This window comes from Marmota marmota, unplaced genomic scaffold, assembly GCF_001458135.2.
Source record: "Marmota marmota marmota unplaced genomic scaffold, marMar, whole genome shotgun sequence".
Classification (NCBI taxonomy): Eukaryota; Metazoa; Chordata; class Mammalia; order Rodentia; family Sciuridae; genus Marmota; species Marmota marmota.
This window is the reverse complement of record NW_025999900.1, coordinates 58,533,687-58,554,448: the sequence shown is the minus strand read 5'-3', so window position 1 is coordinate 58,554,448 and position 20,762 is coordinate 58,533,687. Positions and strand designations below refer to the sequence as shown.

General features: G+C 58.2%; 1 protein-coding gene across 1 annotated transcript; it reads right to left on the bottom strand.

Moving 5' to 3' along the window:
* Positions 1-7,428: 7,428 nt before the first annotated feature.
* Positions 7,429-19,648, bottom strand: Ccdc197 (coiled-coil domain containing 197). The gene is made up of 6 exons (XM_048799530.1): positions 19,554-19,648; positions 18,395-18,477; positions 16,992-17,170; positions 15,743-15,871; positions 14,611-14,727; positions 7,429-11,594 (listed from the first exon to the last, which is right to left on the bottom strand). Exons 1-6 carry the CDS (start codon positions 19,646-19,648, stop codon positions 11,046-11,048), a joined length of 1,152 nt encoding a protein of 383 aa, XP_048655487.1. The 3' UTR covers positions 7,429-11,045.
* Between the last annotated feature and the right edge of the window lie 1,114 nt (positions 19,649-20,762).

Here is a 20,762-nt window from a genome sequence, read left to right as displayed (position 1 = left end):
TTAGTTCATGGGGGTAGGTCCTGTTTTTACTATCCCTATTTTACACATGAAGACATGAAGCACAGAGAGATTAAGTTATTTGCCCAAATCTACACCGCATGCAAGCAATTTTCATTTAGTCCCAGGTGTCCGACTCCAGAGCTGGTTCCGAATTCGCTCTACCGGGGAGCCATATGCGTGGTGGTAGGAGATGGGCATACTCCCATGCGCTTATTTGCTTTTTGGAAAGTTTCTGACTTTGTGTTTTGCTTTGAGATGGGTCTCACTACATTGTCCAGGCTGGCCTTGAACTCCTGGGCTCAAGCCATCCTCCTGCGTCGGCCCTCGTAGCTGGGACCACAGGCTGGTATTTTTTTTGTTTGTTTTGTTTTGTTTTTTACAGCCAGGGAAGTGACAGGAGCAGCCCAGAGCTGCAGAGCTGCTGGGTAGGTAAGGCTGGACCCCTGGACTTCTGACTCCTCCTCCATTGCTCAATTCAGGATGTGTGAGGCCTCCCTCCTCCCCCCTTGGAGGAATGACTGAGCCAGGAGTGGCTTCATGGGGTGTGCTTTGGGGTATGGGTGAGACCATGAGTCACCTCAGTTTGCCCCCTTGAATGAGCTGCATGAATACCTGAGCCCCGGGCCCACTCCCCCCGCCCCCCAGCCCCGCAGCCCCAGGCTCCTCATGGTGTGTGGAGGGAGCATGGACTGGAGTCCACAAGGAACACTGGGACCCTGGCTCTAGGTTCTGCCCTCCATGCTGTGTGTCCTCAGGCAACTCCCAGGTCCTCTCTGGGCTTCTTGTTTCTTGTTCAATGAGCAGGTGGGACAATCTGGGTGGTTATAAAAAGTTTAATAGTAGTGAGGACTTCAAACAAAATGCCCTGAATCCCAATGTATGTGAAATGGAATCTTTCTTCCGTTGAAGCTCAAATGAACAAAGAACAGCGTCATCTCTCCCGACTCTAACTACCCAGGCTTCTTCCTGAGCTTGGTGAAGGGCTGATTAGAAGGGAGAAAGGTTGACCAAGCCTCCAGTCTGTCTTCAGGGTGGCTCAGAGTTGAGAATATGAGCAGGCTCTGGGGCTGCCCTGGGAGGGTCCATGGGTCCTGCCTGGGGTGACCCATGAATCGACTCCCCTCTCCCAGCACCCCTGCTGCCCAGCGTCCAGGTGCCCAGTGGGGGACAGAGGCCGTGGCTTCACCAGTCCTGGGGAGAGCGAGGCCTGGGGTGTCTCGTCCTCCAGCAGAGGACCTGGCACCTGGATGGGCCCCCCTGGGCTGGGCTCTGCTGTCCCCGTGTCTGGGACACATGGTCTGACCTCCTAGGCCAGCCATATGCAGGCATCTCCCAGGTCGGACCCCTCACTCCCCACGTGGCCCCAGCGCACTGTTCCTGTTCTCCTCCTGACTTCCCCACTCCTCAGGGAGCTTCGGAGGATGGCGTCCAGTGCCCACAGCCTTCCCCGTGCCTTCCCACCGCTCAGCACCTGGCCCTCCCGAACGCCCGTCTCACAGGCTCTGCTTCTGAAATCCCACCTTCCTTCACCGTCTGCCTCCTCCCCCAGGAAGCTTTCCCAGGCTGGCCAGCAGCCATGAATCCCCCACTCCACACCGTGGAGATTCTTGTCCTCTGAGTGCTGACTCCTTGACACTGTGATTTGGAGGGGACAGCAGACATGGTGATGATGAGGGTGGGCAGTGGCACCAAACGTGTGCCAAGTTGCCTTGGCATCACCGCCTGGATGAGTCACACCTCTGAGCCTTGTTTCCGCGTCTGTAAAGTGGGGTGCCCTGACCCTGACCCTGTACTTGGTATCCAGTAAGTGCCCAGTAAATGTGGCTTTGCTTGGTAGAGGCTTGGGGCCTGACTCTTGCTCACCCCTGTGACTAAGCCTGAGGGGACAGGGAACGCTGAGGCCTGAGAGCTGCCCTGTGACATTAGAAGGTGTAGATGCACAAGTGGCAGGAGGGAGCTCCTCGAGGCTGTGTCTGGGCCTGAAAGCGGGGGTCGCCTGCCCTCCCCCAGGTAACGAGGCGGAGCTGCTGCAGGGGAGGCTCAGGCGGCCACCCCGCACTGGGGGAGCCAGGGCAGCGCAGGCCCCTCCTGGGCTCTTCACCTGGTGCCATTTCGAGCACTTACTGCTTGCTCTGCCCAGCAGCTGCAGGCTCCTCGTGCTCTGCCTGGGAACCAGGAACCCCTGAGGCAAAGCACTTCGCCCCTTGTGAAGTACAGGCCCTGCGTGGTTTGGAGTTTCCATGGCCACAGGTCAGCGCTGACACCCCCTAGCCATGAGCCAGGACGTGTTGGGTCTCCCCTGCTGGGAGATCAGAAAGAAGAGCTGGAGTGGCCGGCCTGGCCTCCCCTGGCCCCAGCCCCAGGGAGCAGGACCATGGGGCCCTGGGCTCAGTGGGTGCCCTAGCTCCCACCCCCAGGGGCAAGTCGGGAAAAGATCTTCCCAAGAAGAAAAATGGGATCAGAGAATGGGGAGGTTGAGCTAGCTGAAAGGGAGAAGTTTCTGGAATACGGCAGGGTAGAAGGAGTGTGTCAGAAGAGAGGCGTCTCCTGGGGCGGAACAGGAGACCCCCCCAGCCACCTGTCACCCACTGCATCATCAGAGGAAAGGCGTGAGCTGCCTGTACTGTTGGGCCCTGGCCTGGCAGAGACCCCCGTCCTGCCCTTGAGGACACCGGGTGGCTCAGCAAGGAGTGTGGCCATCGGTCCCAGGACAGGTCATGCCATACCCTTTTTCTGCACTGAAGGAGTTGCCGAGACCGCACAATCACCATGAGGGGGAGGAGGGAGAGGGAGCCCCCGAGGGAGTGAGACTGGCTTCTTCCCAGGGAGATGGGCACGCAGGCCGAGTCCACCAAAGGAACGAGGCTTCCTGCGCCCCGAGAGCAGGCGGCACAAACAGCTGCTCTGGCCTTTCAGAAGTGAGGCAAGCATCCTGGAGGAGAAACAGTTGCCCAAGCAGTTAGCCCCACCCAGCTGTGGGTTCCTCTGCTGCGGAAACAGGGCCCACAGCCCCAGAAGGACAGTGACGGGCCAGGTTCCCAGAGGGCTGCCCGGCTGTGAGCTCGGGGCCTGGGCTCTGAGTTCAGAGAGCAAGGGCTGCGTGCTGAGTGGCCTCCTGGGCGAGGTGACAGATGCCTCTGACTTCCACAGTGGGAGGAGCCTTGGCGTGGTCTCTGGAAAGCTGAGGTCAGTGGCAGGTTTCCGGGGTCCTGTCTTGGCTCCCCTGTGGCGGGGACACAAAGTCCTGTTGCCTTTTGTCCCCAGGGACCCTCCCCGCTCTCCTGAGCCCTTGAGTAACACTCCCTTGAGGATGGAATGGACCAAGCCACTCACCTCTAATCAACAGCGCACAGCTGCCGCCAGAGCAGGCCACAGCCTGTCTCCACGGTCGGCCTGCCCCGCTGACCGTGCTGTTCCTCAAGAGCAGGCCACCAGGAGGTTCTCCTGCAGGAACCAGCGGAAACCAGCCGGGTGCAAGATGGCTGCCCAGGGCCTCTGACAGACCCGAGCCTCCTTATCATCTAATCTCCATGCCCAATGACACCCAGCAGGGCCAGGACCGTTGACCATGGCCATGGTCGCGGCCAGGAAGGACCAGACAGGGAAAGACACCAGGTGGTGCCTGGTGGCCGAAACTGCACCCCCTTCCTGAAAACCTGGTGCCACCCCTCCTGCCAAGCTCTGCAGCCCGTATCTGGCTCTGCCTTCCCTGGGGGTGGGGAGGTTGGTCCCCGAGCCAGGCTCCTGCTGCCCCCTTCTTTGGCCACAGAATAAAACTTTGCTGTTGATGCTGGACTTCAGACCTGTTCTTGGCTCCACAAAACCTGCGGGGAAAGGACCCTCCTGTGAGGCTCTCCCTCGCAGCGGGGCTGCCTTCCATTGGCCACACAACCACGGTGACGAATGTCATTGCCAAGATTAGGTTCCCAAAAGCCTGTGGCCTGGCTTGCTCGGTCCCCTTGTTCTCTCACCTTCTCATGAAGTGAGCAGATCCAGGTGACCCTCCGGAGGCCCTCGATCACCAGCCTGTGAGAACCTCAGCTCCCCACAGCCTTGCCCATGAGCTTCAGGCCTGGCTTCCTCCAGATCCCCCACTGAGCCTCCAGGGGAGACCACAGCTCTGGCCAGCAGCTTGATAGACACTCATGGAGGACCCTGAGCCAGGGGACCCAGCTAAGCTGTGCCCAGATCCCTGCCTGAGGCACACTGGTTCTGCTGCGCTCTGGGCAAGTCCGCCCACAGTGTGCGATGACACAGGAGCCTCCCTGGCTGCCCGCCTGCCGTGGCCCCAGGCATTCATCGGCACCTGTGCACGGCACACGGCTGACCCTGAGTGCTAGCCAAGGTTCCTCTGTACCCCACCAAATATCCCTCACTTTGGGCTCCTACACATTCCTTAAATTTTCACTTAGATATTAATTTCTTTGCTTAAGACTTTCATCCGTGCATTCACCATTTACTCTGTGCCTGTGTTCATCTGACACATTCACGGAGGGATGTTCTGTGCCAGTTTGCCCGCTGGGTGGGTGCTGTGTGTGGTAGGACGGAGCCTTTCTTCCTGAGAACTCCTCGAGGGAAGGGGCGAAGAGTCTGGGTGACGCAGTGGAGACTGAGCACGCAGTACTCTAGGGAGGGCGCCTTGGGGAGGGGCTGGGGCCAGGGGAGAGCTCTGCTTGGAGTGCTTCATGGCGGAGGAGGTGAGGCTTGAAGAGAGAACAGAGGAGGACACCAGGGCGGAAGGGGGCTGCTCAGAAGCACACGTGGTAGGGTACTTGCCCCCCCGCCACTCCCCCCGGGTCCTGCAGCGTGAGCTCAGTAGTGGCGGCAGGCAGCGGGCAGTGACGGGCAACTGGCCTCCCCAGCCCTGCAGGGGAGCTCAGAAGCAGAGAGCTGCCCCAGCCCTCCATGTGGCCTGCCGTCCCCAGGTCCCTCCCTCCCTGGAGGGCGATGCCAGGCTCAGCTCCGCCAAGGAGAGCCACGCCTTCGGGCTCCACCAGGCGCTGCCACCAGGACACTTGTGAGAAGGCTCGGGCAGCCTCTCCCAGGCTCCCAGGAGGTGCCCAGATGCAGGTCCTCAGCCACACTGAGCAGCAGGGCCTTCAGGAGCACACGCCTCCCTCGCTCCACCCGGGGACGCCACCCAGACTCCGCTACAGTCCTTCAGCCTGCAGTGGCCGAGAGCCCCCACTGTGAAAGGAGCCCTGGGGCCTGTTCCACGAGCCCTTGGCCAGGCCGCAGCTCCCTGAGCCTCCTTGTTCTCATGCGCACTAGGGATGTTCATGTTGGAACCCGATGCACTCGAGTGCGTGACACCCATAAAAGGGAGGCAGGAGTCCAATGCCTCTGCTCAGGAGCATGGGGATGGCGCCGGGAGGCACGGTGGCCTGCCAGCAGCACTCGGGCACCTTATCTGGAAGCTCTCACAGTGGGGGCCATCGGGAGCCCCATTCACACCCCTCCACACCCATCCAGCTCCAGCCAGGCACAGGGAGCCACCTCCCACCCCCAGTGTCTGCCCCTTCCACGGTGCCCAACAGCAGGGGCCCCGGGTGCCCACTCTTGCACTCTGTGGGTTCAGTGCCTCACACGTGACCGTGTCTGTGGAAAGCCCAACAGCTGCCCATGAGGGTGAGAGCCCCGGGAGGCAGAGGCAGGCAGAGGAACCCACAGGTGTGAGGATGTGGAGAAGTTCCCCCGGAGCGCCATGGGCCAGGCTGGCACCTGCAGCCTCAGGACACAAACCTCCAAGGGACCCCGCCCTTCCTGACCCAGGGCAGGACGGGACAGGACATGGAGCCTTGTGTGAGGGGCAGGGGTGAAGGTTGGGGTGCCTGGCCCCTCCCCAGCTGGCCGTGGTAAGGAAGCCTCTTCCAGATGTTTCCTGGAAACAGTCTGCTAGCCTCCTTACCTGGGGAGCAGAATCAGAATAGGACACCAAGTTTCAAGGCTAGAGAACGGGGAGGACCTACTCAGAGAGCAGGGGCCGGTGGAGGGGACACCAGAGGTGATAGATGCACTTTGAGGAAAGAAAATGTGCAGGTTCCAAGAGCCCTGAAGACAGTCGTGTGGGTGAAAGACCTGACAATGAGCCCTGATCTTGGGGACACCCAGCTTAGGGTCAGTGAGATGCAAGAACAGTTGGTTTCCAATTTTCAAAACAAAATGTAGTTTATAAAAGTTAAACATGGAAACTTTGGAAAACATACAAAAGAAAAAGAATTATACAGAAGAAAATAGAAAACCAGAATCCTCTGATATAGAGCTAACTGCTATCACCTGTGGCAGAGTCTTTCCCTACTTCTAAGTACCCCAGCTTTCTGGGGTACACCATTCCATCAGGTGGACTGGCTCCCCGTGTGAGGTGACTCTTAGTTTGGAGAGACATGGAATGTGAATGAGTATGTGGGTGTATCAGACAGTTATTGCTGTGTGACAAACAGCCCCAATCTTTCACTGGCTTATACTCATAACCATTTATTTCTCTCTGATGGGCCTGTGGGTTGACTGATGACTGGATTATTCAGGTGAATCCGTGTTACAGGTTGACTCTGTGTCTGTTCCAGGTGGCCTTCATCCTCCTGAAACCAGGGAACATTCTCACCAGTCAAGCTCACCGGTAGTGAGCTGCCCTGCACAGTCATGTTTTAAACTTTGGCTAATGTCATAATCCACTTGCATCTTATTGGCCAAAGCAAGTCACATGGCCAACTCAAAGTCAAGAGGTGGAAATGCATACTCTGTCCACCAGGGGGCGCTGGCTCAAGGATGGGTGTATGTGACCCCAGGGTGACAACTTGGGAACAATTATTCAACCTGCCACAATGGGTGAGTCTCGTATTTGCTACTGCCTCATAGGGCCAGGATCCTCTCTCTCAGAAGCAACTCTCTGGTGTACACCTGGCTCTGTGCACCTGCAGATTCGGAGCAACTGCCAATTGAGAATGTTTGAGAGAAACATGCATCTGTCTGGACATGCACAGACTTTTTTTCCTCTCATATTCTCTAAACAATACAATAACTGCCCCCATAGCATTTACATTCTCATGAGCCATCTAGAGATGATTTAAAGGATACAAGAAGATGTGAGCAGGTTATATGGAAATACTACACCATTTTATATAAAGAACTTGAACACCCTTTGATTAGGGTATCTTTGGGGGTTCTGAAACGAATTCCCTAAGGATACCAAGAGTGTTTCTTTCTACTCTTTTTTGTGGGGGTGGGCGGATACTAGGGATTGAACTCAGGGGCACTCGACCACTGAGCCACATCCCCAGCCCTATTTCGTATTTTATTTAGAGACAGGGTCTCACTGAGTTGCTTAGGGCCTCGCTTTTGCTGAGGCTGGCTTTGAACTCGGGATCCTCCTGCCTCAGCCTCCCGAGCCGCTGGGATTACAGGTGTGTGCCACCGTGCCCGGCTCTACACTTTTATACATATATTTTTTTACTAAATTTGGCTTATGTTCTTCCTTCCTTTTTCCCACTTATTTTTATGCCCTAGAGAGAGTTTTCCTTAAACAGCTTTGAGAACATGTGATGGCTGCAGAATCATAAAGTTCTATCATAATTTCCAGGGCTTTCCCTCTGGGGTATATCATTGCATTTTCCTTTTTGGGCTGCTATACACAATGGTGTGATGGACATCTTGGTAGAGAACCGTAGTCATCTCTGTCCCGAGCATATCTGTGTCTGCTTGCCCGGCACCTGGTCCTGTCTCCCTCTGATGACAGTGTCCTGATTTCCCTTTGGGGGAGCCCCTTCCCTTTCGCTCAGTCCATGGGGCTCACGTGGCACACACCACTGGCCCCAGGGGAATGGCTGCTGGCCATGGAAGATGTTCCATCTCCCCAAAGCTCAAAAATTGGACCCCAGTTAGAGAGGTTAGTTCAGGAATGGACCTGTAGACTAGGCCTGGCCAATGAGTCATTTGTGGAAAGAGGGACATGACCCAAGATGACCCAATCACGGTGAATGCTGGGACTTGCTCAGGAGCATGTGGAAAGAGACTATTTCTCCTTTCCACTGACTCTGCCTTCAGAGCTTGCAGGGCCGAGGCTGCTGGGGGCCAGCTTGTCCATGCTGACCGTGAGGATGAAGCCGGACGCCAGAGAGGACTCCGTTGACAGGTGCTCCCGGATGAAGCTGTGCTTCAAGCTAGACTCTCTGGTCTTTTACTCCGACAGCTCCATGAATCATCTTTTATCCTAAGCCAAGTTGAATTGGTCTCTCATTTGGAACCAAATAGCTCTGGCTTTATTAACTTCAGTTCTTGAGCTAGAATCATAGAGCAAGGGACATGAACCCTTTGGACCTCTTATCAAATGACTTTCCAGAGAGTTTATGCAAATAGGACTACAGTATCAGAGAGCCTATTTTACAAGCATTTGAATATTAGCTTGATATTTTTTTTGATGGGCAAAAACTATATGGTTGAAACATTTTTCATGTTTGGAGAACGCTTTTATTTATTTTGTGATTTGCCTATGAAAGATTGGCAATGGTTTTGTTTTCATCTGTAAGAGCTCAGTAAATACCAAACATTTCCCCGGTTCATTGTTTTCAGGTATCTGGATATTTTGATGCTGTTCCAGTCTTCATGAGATCCGGCTGTCTGTGTCACTCATGCTGATCTCATGTTTCCAAGTCCTTCCCGACGATGACCACAAAATATGGACCAAAATTCCTCTTTAATGTTGAAATACCCAGTGTTCCTCACTCTGGGATCTGAGAGCCGTCGGCACCGGAACCACCCGGGAGCTTCCTAAAATTCCTGACTTCTAGGCCCCGACATAGATGTAGAATCTCTGAGAATTCAGCCCCGGGCACCTCCATTTTCGGCAAGTGTCACATTAAAGAGTGTTCAACCACACCCAAAGGGACTGGAGTAGACTCCAGTGTATGGGATGGGAAAAGGACACAGATGGACCCTCCCCCGAGAGCCGGTTTCCTAGGCCCAGCTTTGACGTCACCCCCTCCTCCAGCGTGGAGGGGAAGGTCCTCAGGCTCCAAGTTGCTCAAAGCTGGAATTTGTCAGCAGGTCTGGTCCTCAGAAATTGTCCTCTCCCCAGGCCTGGTGTGTCCTGGGGTCCCAGGGCCCAGCTGTGGGGTCAGGTGGGATGGACTTCCTAAGGGACATCACACTGCAGGGGGGAGCTTTAAAGGGGCGGGGGCAGGGCAGAGAGAACTTTCTTATCCCTGGACAGTGTGACAACCCAGAAGGGCCAGCCCCAGCATTCTGGCACAGGCCGGTGAATCCCGCCTCTTAAAGGGCAACTCCCTGGCCTCCAGGCTGTTCAAGCTGGTCTTCAGGACGCAGGCGCAGAACCCAAGGACGAGACCAAAGTCTCCGACAAGTGCAACCTCAAGGACGAGAACAGGCCTCGGGGACTAGGGACTGGGTCAGAAGCCAGCCACGTCCAACCCTCACCCTGGTCAGTAATGGAGAGACCGAAGCTCCCCAACTTCAAAGCAGCTGCCAGTCCCCCCCTGGACGTTGCGCTGACGTCTGCCAAGACCCCGGGTCACACCAGGCTGCCCTCTTTCCCCTTTCCCCAGGGCCACGTAAATTCCCTCTTTACTGACCACTCAGGGGTCAGATTCAAGCACACCTCCTGTCTCCCGTCAACCTTGAACAAAGTGCCTTCGGCAGGGACCCGGGCCAGAGTGCTGGCTTCTACACACGTAGGACAGCGAGGCCTGGGTCGAGTCCCCCGCAGCCCCCGACAGCAGCCCCACTAGGTGCCCTGTGCCACCTGTCAATTCCATGGCCCAGGAGAGCCAGGGGCTCCTCAGAGAGCCAGCTGAGGGCATAGACTGATATCCCGGCCACCACAACCCAGGACATGTCCTGTCATCCCTCGGCAGTGTGACAAAACGTGGGAACCAGACCAGCAAATGCACGGCAGGCAGATGAAAGGGGACAGACAGGACAACCAGCCGTCCATAGAGCCCCACAGGCACAGCCACAGAGCCAGAGATGGGCCTAGGGGACACTGTTCTCCAGTCCCTCCCAGGAGGCCAGACCAGCAGGTGGCCCTCCCCTCAGGACGCAGGTGGAAATCCAAAGTCCAGGCAGCGGTATCGGTATCGGTGGCCCTGCTGGGGCAGATCCTGGGGCAGGTCTGGAGCAGAGGTTCTCAAGCTGTGCTCTGGGGACCCACAGCAGGGACATCACTGCAGGACTTGCGAGGGATGTGCATTGCAAGTCTGGCCTCAGCCCAGCTATCCACACTGGAAGCTTAGTGGGACGCACCCCTTAGGTCTCTTCGGAAAGAGCAGGGGAGAAAGGGAACCCGCATGGAAGCGCCTCACCACAGACCTTTTTTCTCAAAAGTTTTTATTTTGAGAGAGGGTCTCTCTAAGTTGCTGGGGCTGGCTTTAAACTTGCAATCCTCCAGCCTCGGCCTCCCAAGTCACTGGGGTGACAGGCACAGCCACTGTAACCAGCCTTGTTTCTCTTTTCAAACAACTTTCAAGACCTGCCCGGGCTCCGCCTTCTACACGGTGCTTAGCCTCCTAATGAATTCAGGGCCAAGACCTGCTCAAGGTTCCCCACCCGTGCCTCCCTCGGGACCTGGAAGAGCGTGGACCCAGCTCCACTGACCAAGCGTCAGCACCTGTTCTAAGCTCCCTGGTTTACAGATCATCTGCCCCTAACCCTAACCTTCAGCTGAATAAACGACTTAGGAACAATAAATTGGCTTGACCTCATTGGCATGGCCCCAGAGGTCATTTCAGGGCCGTGGGGGTTGCTGCATGGTTTTGCCCTGGCGACAGCAGGAGGAAGCCAAGCCAGTGTCCACTTAGATGGACCTTCTCCAAGCTTGACCTGAGAACATCGGGCTTCAGGGGGCCAGGTCGGGGACTCCCTGAGGCTTTTACAGGCCAGAGAGAGGCTTGCCCTGCCAGGTGCCCCTGAGAGCAGCCTCCACCCTGACCCTCAGGGGGGCGTGGAAGGCCCTCTGCAGACTCAGCACCGCGTCAGGGATCCTGTCGCCTCCTGCCTGTCCCATGGCTGGTGGTGCTTTCCAGATTTGTTGGGACTCAGAGCTGGCCATAGCAAGTGGGCATCGGGAGCTCGGTCTCAGGAGCCACCTCATGGTGCAGGTCTGGAGCCAGGTTCTCTAGTGACAGTGAGAAACGCAGCCTGGGTTCCTGGGTGTGCGGCTGCCACCCGGGACCCCTGCTTGGCTGCCACCACCCTCTTCCTCTTCTCTGCTTGACCCAGGCAGGCCCCGACTCCATCCCTGCCACCCTTCCCCAGCTGGCCCCAGGACCCTGCCCACCCCCCTCTGCCCCCACTCTCCCCTGCCCCGTGGGCTGGCGGTGGTGAGAAAAGAGGCGAGGCGGGTACAGGACTGGTCCTGATGCTGTGGGCCCTGGGTGAAGGCTGGAGCACTCGGAGGCCTGGGCACCGAGAACGGGGGTCCGGGGGGTGCTGGGGGGCGGATCCTGCTTCTTTGGAAAGCTCCTGCAGGGCTTGGGGAAGCTCCTGGGCTCCGGGTCCTTGGCACTGTCCGCTGCCCAGCACTCTCTGGGTTCTGTGAGCAGTGAGTTCGTCCTCACCATCTCCATTTTGTCCAACATGAATTCCTGCAAAGGGACATCAGTCTCTCACCCAACAGGGCTGTGGCCCCTGGACACCACTTCCCAGGGACCAGAACACTGTCCTGTCCGAGGCTGGCCTGCATCTCCCACAACTCTCAAAAGGACGGGGTGCAGTGCCTCTGGGAAAATGAGCAAACCGAGGCTTAGAGAGGTCGTGTGACTTGCTGAAGTTGCACAGCCTAGGAGGGGCAGATGACTTCCTGAATACGGCCACCTGCCCCTTCTCATTGCTCCCTCTAGGCTCCCACTAGACTGTGCCCTCTCCCTCTCTGAAGGACCAGGTGAGTCTTTCTCTGTCCCCACCTCCAAACCTGTCAATGCTGAGCACATCTGGGTGACTTCATTAGTGTTGGTTGAGGACTGACAGATTGACCCCGAAGCCTGATGTGATTGCTATGGGGAGGGCCCTGGGGACCCCCTGACATTACCTTGTCATTTCTTCTGTTTTCTTGGGGAGAAAATTGAGTGAATACGCTGTGGCTACTTAGATGAACGTGCCCTTACTCAGCAGAGACGTTCCTACAGCACGTGAGGGAGTCACAGCCTGGGGCTGCCAGCCAGACAGACTAGCTGGATGTGCCCCAAGTCGAGTCTCATGGCAGCCTTGAATTGGCCTGAAAGACTCCTGTGACAAGTCCCTCTCGAGGGGACTCTTGCTGGCTGCTGCTGACAGGGGACCCCAGAGAAGAGCTCTGCCCATAAGTGCCCTGAGCTAGGAATCCTGGGACGGGGCGTCTCCCTGAGCCGGCCTCCAATGCAAGTCTGGATGCAGGATGGAGCCAGAGCAGAAGAGGACGGACAGGAGGGGGAGGGTCCCCATGTGCCACTGAGCCTTGGTGCCCATCCCCCACCCTGGGCATCAGACTTGCACTGGGGACTGAGCCACTGGGGCCCGGCTGAGCCCAACAACCTTGGCAGAGAATGAAGCCGAGCGCCCATGCTTCCAACTCCAGCACTTACCCAAGGGCTGGTGTCACTCGGGGTGGAGTCTTGCCTAGTGTGTGCCAGGCCCTGGGTGACCCCCAACATACCCCCCCGCCCCCAATCACTACAGAGCCACAGCATCAGGACAAGTGGTGCGGACAAAAGAAGAGACGTTAGGCCAGGTGCAGTGACACATGTCTGTGATCCCAGGGGCTCTGGAGGCTGAGGCAGGAGGATCGCGAGTTCAGAGGCAGCCTCAGCAACTGTGAGGCTCTAAGCAACTCAGTGAGACCCTGTCTCTAAATAAAACAAAATAGGGCTGGGGTGTAGCTCCGTGGTCGAGTGGCCCTGAGTTCAATCCATACCCCCCCTCCCCTCCAAAAAGAAGAGGAGAGACATGTAAATCCATGGAACAGAGCTGAGCGTCCAGAAGCAGACTTCCTGTTCAGTCGACTGATCTCTGACGGAGTTACAAGACAATTCAATGGGGGAAAGAATTGTTTTTTTTTAAAAAAAGAAAAAATGGCATCAGAATAAGTGGCCAGCTTCCTGCAAGGATGGAGTCGGAGCCCCGCCCCACACGGATCAAAATCAGGAGAGCAAGACGGCCACACACCAGAAATAGGTGTGAATCTCGCGGCCTTGGCCGAGGACTGGTTTCTTAGACACGACCCACAAAGCACCAGCAAACAAACAACCAAAGTGAAAACATTGGATCATCAACATTTAAAAAAACCTGTGCTTCCAAGAACACCATTAGAAAGGTAGAAGACCCTCCCAGGACGGGAGAGGTTTTCAAATCCCTTGTTTGCTAAAGGACCTGCATCCAGAGTATATAAGGAATTCTTACAACCCAGCTACAAAAAGATGAATAGCTATATTTTTTAACAGGCAAAGAATTTCAATAAATATTTCTCCAAAGAACAAGAGACTCACAGCCGATAAGCACATAAAAAAAAAATGCCCGACATCATCAGGAAAATGCAAACAGAAACCAAGGTACCAAGGTGAGATTCCACTTGCTCCACACCCACCAGGACAGCTCAATGACACAGCCAGTGCCTAGGTTGGCAGAGGGGTGGAGACATCGGGACCCCCGGGCATCAATCCTGGGTTGTTCAAACACTTCGGCAGTTCCTCAAAATGGGAAATAGAGCTATGACGGCAATGCCACTCCTGGGCATCTACCCAGGTGCCCGAGAGCACTGAAAACATGTCCGAATAAAAACCTGTTTGCTGATGTTCAGAGCAGCACGTTCACCAGCCCAAAGTGGGAACAGCCCAAACATCCATCAAGTAATGAATGGAGAAGAACAGATGTGCCTTATCCACACAGTGGAGTACTACCCAGCCATAAACAATGACGAAGGAGTCGATGCGGGCTACGATGTGGCTGAACCTCAAGAACGCGGGGCTGAGGAAAAGCAGCCAGATGTCAAGTGCATCTTCTGGGGAGACAAACGTGTTCTGGAGCTCGCCCCTGTGAGGGCGTGTGATTCTGAGTGTGCTGCAGACACTGAAGCATCTACTTCATTTGGTCCCTGCGGGAGCAACCACGAGAGGGACCAGATGAACTTGGCTGAACTTGGCTCAGCACTGAGGTTTCACCTGAAGATCCAGCGCAGAAGGCCCCTCACTCCCTAGAACGCTTCCTTCTGGTGCACTCGTGTGTGTAATTGTGTGACCCTACCTGGGTCTGTGTGTGTGCGAGTGTTCAGGTGTGTCTGTGTTTCACGAGTATTGTTGGTGTGCAAAGAGCAACATTCGTGTCTGCATTGTGTGTATGCTGTGTGAGTGTGAGTGTGTGTGTGAGTGTGTGTGTGTGTGTGTGTGTGTGTGTGGTGGTGGTGACGTCCAGGGGGCTGCACATAAAGATCAGGCCCGACAGGAGTTCCCCTGTGCACCCACCCTGACCCCGTCACCTGATGGGGCTCAAGTTCATTGACAGACTCGGGGGCCTTGGGTCCTAAGCACCGGGACCACGTAGCCGTGAGGGAGGGCTGGTGGGGGCCGTGGGTGAAGGCCCAGGACGGGGGCCTGCAGGGGGTGGGGGGCAGTGGCCAGCCCCTGGCCTCACCTTAATCCAGTCGAGCTTGGAGAAGAGGCCCAGGCTCTCGGGCACTCTGTGGGCCGCGCGGCTGCACTGCCGGGCCATGTTGTCCACGGTCAGTTGCAGGTAGTCCAGCAGCTCGCCCTGCAGGAGGAGGACCGAGGCTCAGGCCCCGCCAGCTGCCCGCCCCTGCCCCAGCTCACGCAGGAGCCTGGAGCCCCCTCCACCTGCTTGTATTCTGCTCCCGGGGCTTGGAAGAGCCTCTCCCCACCAGAGCCCAGGTCCTCCTCTCAGAGGAGACATCTGCGCGACTCCCCCCAGGGGCAGGGGGCTGCGAGTGGGCCTAGAGGAACCCCAACCTCCAGCAACACGGTCAGGTGCTGCGGCCAGGACTCCACGACTGTCCAGTCCAGCTGCCGCCACAGCCGGCCCGCAGGTCTTGCCCACCCAGGTCCCACAGGCACAGTCCACGGGGCCAAGAAGTCCCACACTCACTCAGTGACTGTGTCCCGCCATGGGAGGGAGCCCGCACAGTGCTCAGCCCCAAGCCTGGGCCCCAGCTGACCTCTCAGCAGTCCCTGAGGCTGGAAGGGTGCAGGCTGTTGGCTCTGGCTACGGTGAGGACCCGGGGCTCTGGGGGGAGCTAGCCACGTCCCTGAGGCCAGCAAGGGGCGGAGCAGAGCTGGACACTTGGCACCTGGTCAGGACTTTGGCCCTGCGCTCAGCACAGCCAGGCCATGGCCAGAGAGACACCAGGTGACCTACGACGTTGCACAGTAACTCACTTAAAATACCATTATTGGCCCAAAAAATCACATAAGGTTTGACTACGCGCCTGGCACCATCCCAGGCCCGGGACAGGCCAGCGGGCCCAGCCCTGCTTCTCCACAGAGCTTGGTCCTTAACTGTCTGTCTCCCCATCTTAGCTGAGGAGAGACAGTGGGGTGTGTGTGTGTGTGTGTGTGCAAGTCTCTGTGTGTTTTTGCGTGTCTGTACTTGTCTCTGTATGTCTGGGTGTGCGTCTGTCTGTGTGCCGGTCTGTATGTCCTTGTTTCTCGGTGTCTCCGTGTCTGTGTCTGTCTGTCTGTCTGTCTGTGCTGGGGGGATGCTTGGTTGAGGAGGCAGGGGTCCCACCCCCCGGCCAGCAGACAGGACTCACACTGTATTTCCGGTTGTGTGGATGTGGGTCCACGCCCACGTCTTTCTGGTAGCTGATGCTGTGTTTCAGCCTCTGCCACTGCGTGCTGTGACACTTCTTCTGCAGCTGACACAGCTGGATCTTGAGGCTCTGTGGTGAGAGGCCTGGGTCATCGTGGGGCAGCAGACTCTTGGGGGCATCTGCCTGGGCCACCCCGAGAAGCTCCCTGCCCACCGTGGTCTGAGTGGCTGGCGCTGCTCAAGGCCCGGGAGACGCGGGAAGGGCCTGCCCGGGGCCTGGTGTCCCTCACCCGAGCCAGAGCCGGCAGGCTGCGTGCTCCGGCCTTGACCTGCTGAGCGGCACCGGGACCCAGCTGGCACCGGCCCTGGCCCAGCCGGACTCTGGGCTGCGAGGGGGAGACGCGGGGCAGACACAGCCTCACTTTCTGGCCGTTCCTTTTGCTTCAAAAATGAGAACAGTGCGGCTGCGACTGAAGGCGAGACTTCAGCCCCTTCCCCAAATATGAGTGGTTAGTCGAGGGCTGTTCCACGCAGTGTTCTGAGCTATTAGAGGTCACAGGGAAGGGACACAGGGAACAGGATTCCACCTCGTGGGTGAGGACAGCATTCAACCGAGCCTTGCTTGATCTCCTCTCAAATCTCCCAGGAATAACAGCCCCTTCTCCTGCAGGTGCTGGAGGGAGGTTTAAATGAGACGAAGCTCATTTAGGTGCTTCTCCCAGTGTCCAGCACCTGCTGGATCCCGCCCTCAAAGGAAAAGAAACTTCCAAGAGGCATACTTTTGCAGCACTGCCACTAGGGGGCAGAGACGCTCCAGACATCCCACAGTGGCCCTCTGGGACAAACCAAGCAACTGGTCACACTTCCTCACGTGGCGATGGCAGTGTAGGCTCCATGACGCCTTGCCTTTGCTGGGTGGGCTCCCCCACAGACGTGTGCCCCCTCCAGCAAGAGCACTTCATGTGACACAGTTTGTGTTTGGTGTCTCACGAGAGGGTGTGACGGCCCCATTTGACAGACAGGGAGACTGAGGCTCAGACAGGACACACCCTGCAGCTGGTCAGGGGTGGCCTGGGATGGGAAGCCCAGTCTGTCTGACTCCAGAGCTCTTGGATTTCCTACCCCTCGGAAGGCCCTTGAAGCACAGGCAGAGTGACAGGGAGGGAGGAGACCCCAGGTACCTTGGGGTGGACAGGAAATGGGTCCCCAGCCACTCTGGGCCGAGGTGACCGGCTCCAGGTAGCACTTACCGGCACCAGGGTCCTGTGGCCCTCCTCCAGGAACTCCAGGCTCTGGAGGAGGGCCTGGTTCATCTGGGAGAAAGTGTCCAGGCACTTGCGGGCCTCCTGGCTGGCCGTGAGGAGCCGCCCGTAGTGCCGCACCATGGCCTCCACCAGGGCCGACTCCGGCTCCTCCCGAAGGCTGCTCTCTGTGGGGACAGGGAGGGTGGCAGGGGCGGGCGCTGACCAGGTGGGTGGGGTGTCTGCTGCTGAGCCCCGAGTTGAGCAGCCCCACACCCACCCTTGGCTTGGCACCCGAGGCCCTGCCCCAGCCACCCCCCCAGCAGCCCTGCCAGCTCCTGCATGGAACCCACCAGCCCCAAACCTGCCACTGTGCCCCGGGGCTGCAGCCCAGCCCTGTACATGCTCTTTGCTGAGTTCATCTGAGCCCCGAGAGAGGTGGCCTCCTCTGTGAAGCCTTTTCTGACCCTCAGGCGGGGTTAGGGCTCCCACAGCCCTGGCCAGTACCTTTAATATGGCCCTGAGCACAGCGGCTGTGAAGACAGATGGATCAGAGGCTGCACCTCGCCCACCACTTCCTGGCTGTGTGATCTTGGGCAAGTTCCTTACCCTCTCTGAACCTGGGTAGCACAGTAGCCCAAGGCTGGGAAGGAGGTGTAATAAAGATTTGCTAAAGAGCTTACCACAGAGTAAATACTTAATGTTGATCATTATTTTTGATAATATTAAAATAAAAAATAATCAAAGTTTTTGTCTCTCCTTTTCTAATGAACTTCCAGCACTTATAACAGTGGACCCTGGTACAAATTATGATAAGACAAAATAATATCATATCCCCTTCAAGCACCCACTCTTAGTCCCCAATAGCAAAACCAAAATGCCACAGACAGACAAAATACCGCTGTCCATCAATATCCCAGGGGCACTGGTTCTAGGACCCCCGTGGTCACCAAAATCTGAGGCTGCTCAAGTCCCTTATGTGAGATGACGTGGCCTTCACCTAGAACCCACAGGTCCCGTGTGGCCTTGAAATCTGAGTAGTGCCTGAGGGACGCGAGGGTCCGTGAGCTGTGGCCTGTTGCTCAGGAGCCAGGGCAAGGCGGGGCGTTGGGCTGGGTGTGATTTGTGCGTGGTCTGGACCTGGGGTTGGCCGGGCCTGCGGATGCGCAGAGGCCCGCGGTGGTTGTCCCCGTGGCTCACGTGGCTGGTCGCGTGGAGGAATCAGTCTATTTGGTCACCGTCACTAGAGCTGTTTCCATTAGCCTGAGAGCCAGGGGCGAGCCGGGGCCTGGGCGGGGACCAGGAGGGGGACTCGGCCCTTCTCAGCCACGGTGGTGGCCTTCGCACTTCCCGGTCAGCAGAAGAGCCGCTCGGCGCGGCCCCAGCCCTGGAGGCCCCAGGAGGCGCCGTACCTTTGGGGATTTTCTCGAGGACCTTCCTCAGGTAGTCCTCAAACACCTTGTGCCTCTGCACCGCTCTCTTCAGCTTCCTCTGCCTGTGGGGCCAGAGGCAAGGACGTGGCGTGGGACCCCGGTCCTGCATGGCCCCTTACCAGGGTCACCTCTGTGGGTTCCTGCTGGGCCCTGTGCTGAGCTGGCCACTTCCTGCCCATCAGTCGGCCACGGGCCTCTCATCCCGTCTTACTGCTGAGCAAACTGGGTCCCAGACAGGCGCGGGGTGCGGGGTGGGGGTGGGCAGCCGCCTCTGTCTGGTGTGGTCTACAGACCCCTCCTGGAGGCGGGGAGGTGGTGGCCACGGCCCGTCCAGGAGGCAGACCCCCCACCCCCCACCCTGGCCAGGTGCGCCACCTCCCTGGGCCTGGGTTCTCCACGGGCAATGGTGGAGAGAACCCCACAGCGGGCCAGGACCACGTGGGGGGAGGTGGCCCCAGTCTGCCCCTGTGCTGACTCTTGGAGGAACTCTAAGCAAGCAGCGTCCAGTAGGTGGCCTACCTGGGCCCCGTCAAGGTCAGCGCTGGAGGGCAGAGGGCAGGACCGGGCCAGCCCCAGTCTGCCTCTGCAAACAGGGGCTGTAGTGGCTTCTCGGAGTGACCCCCAGGGACCCAGGCAAGCCCCTCTACCTCTCTGGGGCATGCAGGGGGAGTTGTCTGTCTCAGTACCTCGTGCCCCGCGCCCCCGCCCTCGCCCTTCCTGGGGCCCGTCCCTTCCCATCTACTCGGGCTGTTAGAGCAGCCTCCACTTAAGGCCCAAGTGGAGGGCGAGGACCAGGGTCTCCACTCAGGACCGGCTCCACCTCGCAGATGGACTTCCTGGGGGTCAAGCTGACAGGTGCACTGGGATGGCCACCTGCAGCCCCTCCTTCATGAGGAGGTCACTCAGCCCCGGAGGGCAGGGACTGGCCAGGATCTGAGGTCATCAAGGGGTGGTGGCCACGCCTCCCACCTCTCCTGCCACAGCTGGGTCGATTTCAAGGCTTTGCTGCCTGCCCCCGTCCCTTCCCTGGCCCGGCCTCTATGGGGCAGTTCTGCACGTCCTGGCCCCTGGGCTCACTGTGGGTGGCGCTGGGGCTGGGGCCAAGGCAGGCCACAGCAGGCCCTGGGACCACACGTACTTGGCCTGCAGCTGGCAGAGTTCCTGCAGCAGCACCTGCAGGTCCCCGTCCTTGTCACCAGGATCGCTTGGGTCAGCTCCTTGGGCTGTGTCCATGGCACCAGAATTGCCCCTCAGCACCCCAGGCCACGCGGGATGGAGGAGGGGTCGCGGGTCAGAACGGTCACAGCAGTGGCTTCCTCCTCATGCTCCCGACAGTCCTCTGCAGCCGGTTAGCAATCCCGCTACACAGGGAAGGAAGCGAGGCTCAGAGAGGGCTGGGACCCACTCCAGGTCACACAGCAGAACTAGGTTTGGACTCTGGGCTCATTGAATCTGAAGTCCAGGGCCTTTGGGATATAGGACTGAGAGTGCCGCCCTGCAGTGGCATTATCACCCCGGCCACCTCACAACTGGTAGGGCCCCATCAGCCCCAGATCTTCCAAGAGGGGCTGACTTCCAGCAGCATCTGGGAAAGAGGTTGGGCTGAGAGCAGGGCTGGCTCAGAGGGCCCTCATGACAGCTCCGTGCCCACCGCCCGCCCACCCACTGGGCACCACTCATGTGAGCCTGCTGGACAGCTGGGCTGGGGCTGAGAGGGACACCTCCAACGAGCTGCAGGCCCAAGGGGGCGAGGGCGGCTAGCAGGGACTCCGCACGGCAGCACCCAGGGTTCCCAGCCGAGTGCCCAGGGGTCAGAGAGCGGGGGCAGGGCTGGGCAGCCTGTCCACCGCCTGGCACTGGACACGGCTTCCTGAGCAGCAGGAGGAGCGGGGCCCAGCTGACTCTCCCGCTCTCCCAAGCTCAGAGCCACAGCCAGCTGTGACATCACAATGCTGGCTCTGTCCTCGGGACAGACCTGTGTGTGCAGAACCAGGGTCACCATGTCCTGTGGCCCCTGCCCCCGCCCTGCCCTCCTGGTCCAGTTCCATGGAGAAGGGGACAAGAGGCATCGGCCACCCCATGGGACTCTTGGGCCTCTGCTTCAAGCTGGTCACCTGGAGTCAAGGCGGAGGTCCTGATGACCTTGTGCCTGCCCAAATCCCTCCTGTCCCCTTCTGCCTGACTTTGGTGACTGATGCCTGGGCCCGTCCCCAGTACCCCTGCAGGCTTAGCTCCCCAGGACCCGGGGCCAAGCCTGGCCCAGTGCGGGCACCAGGCAGAAGGACTCAGGCCTTGGACCCTCCCCTGCCCATGGGTCAGCCTGTACCCCTGCAGCGGTTGGGCCAGG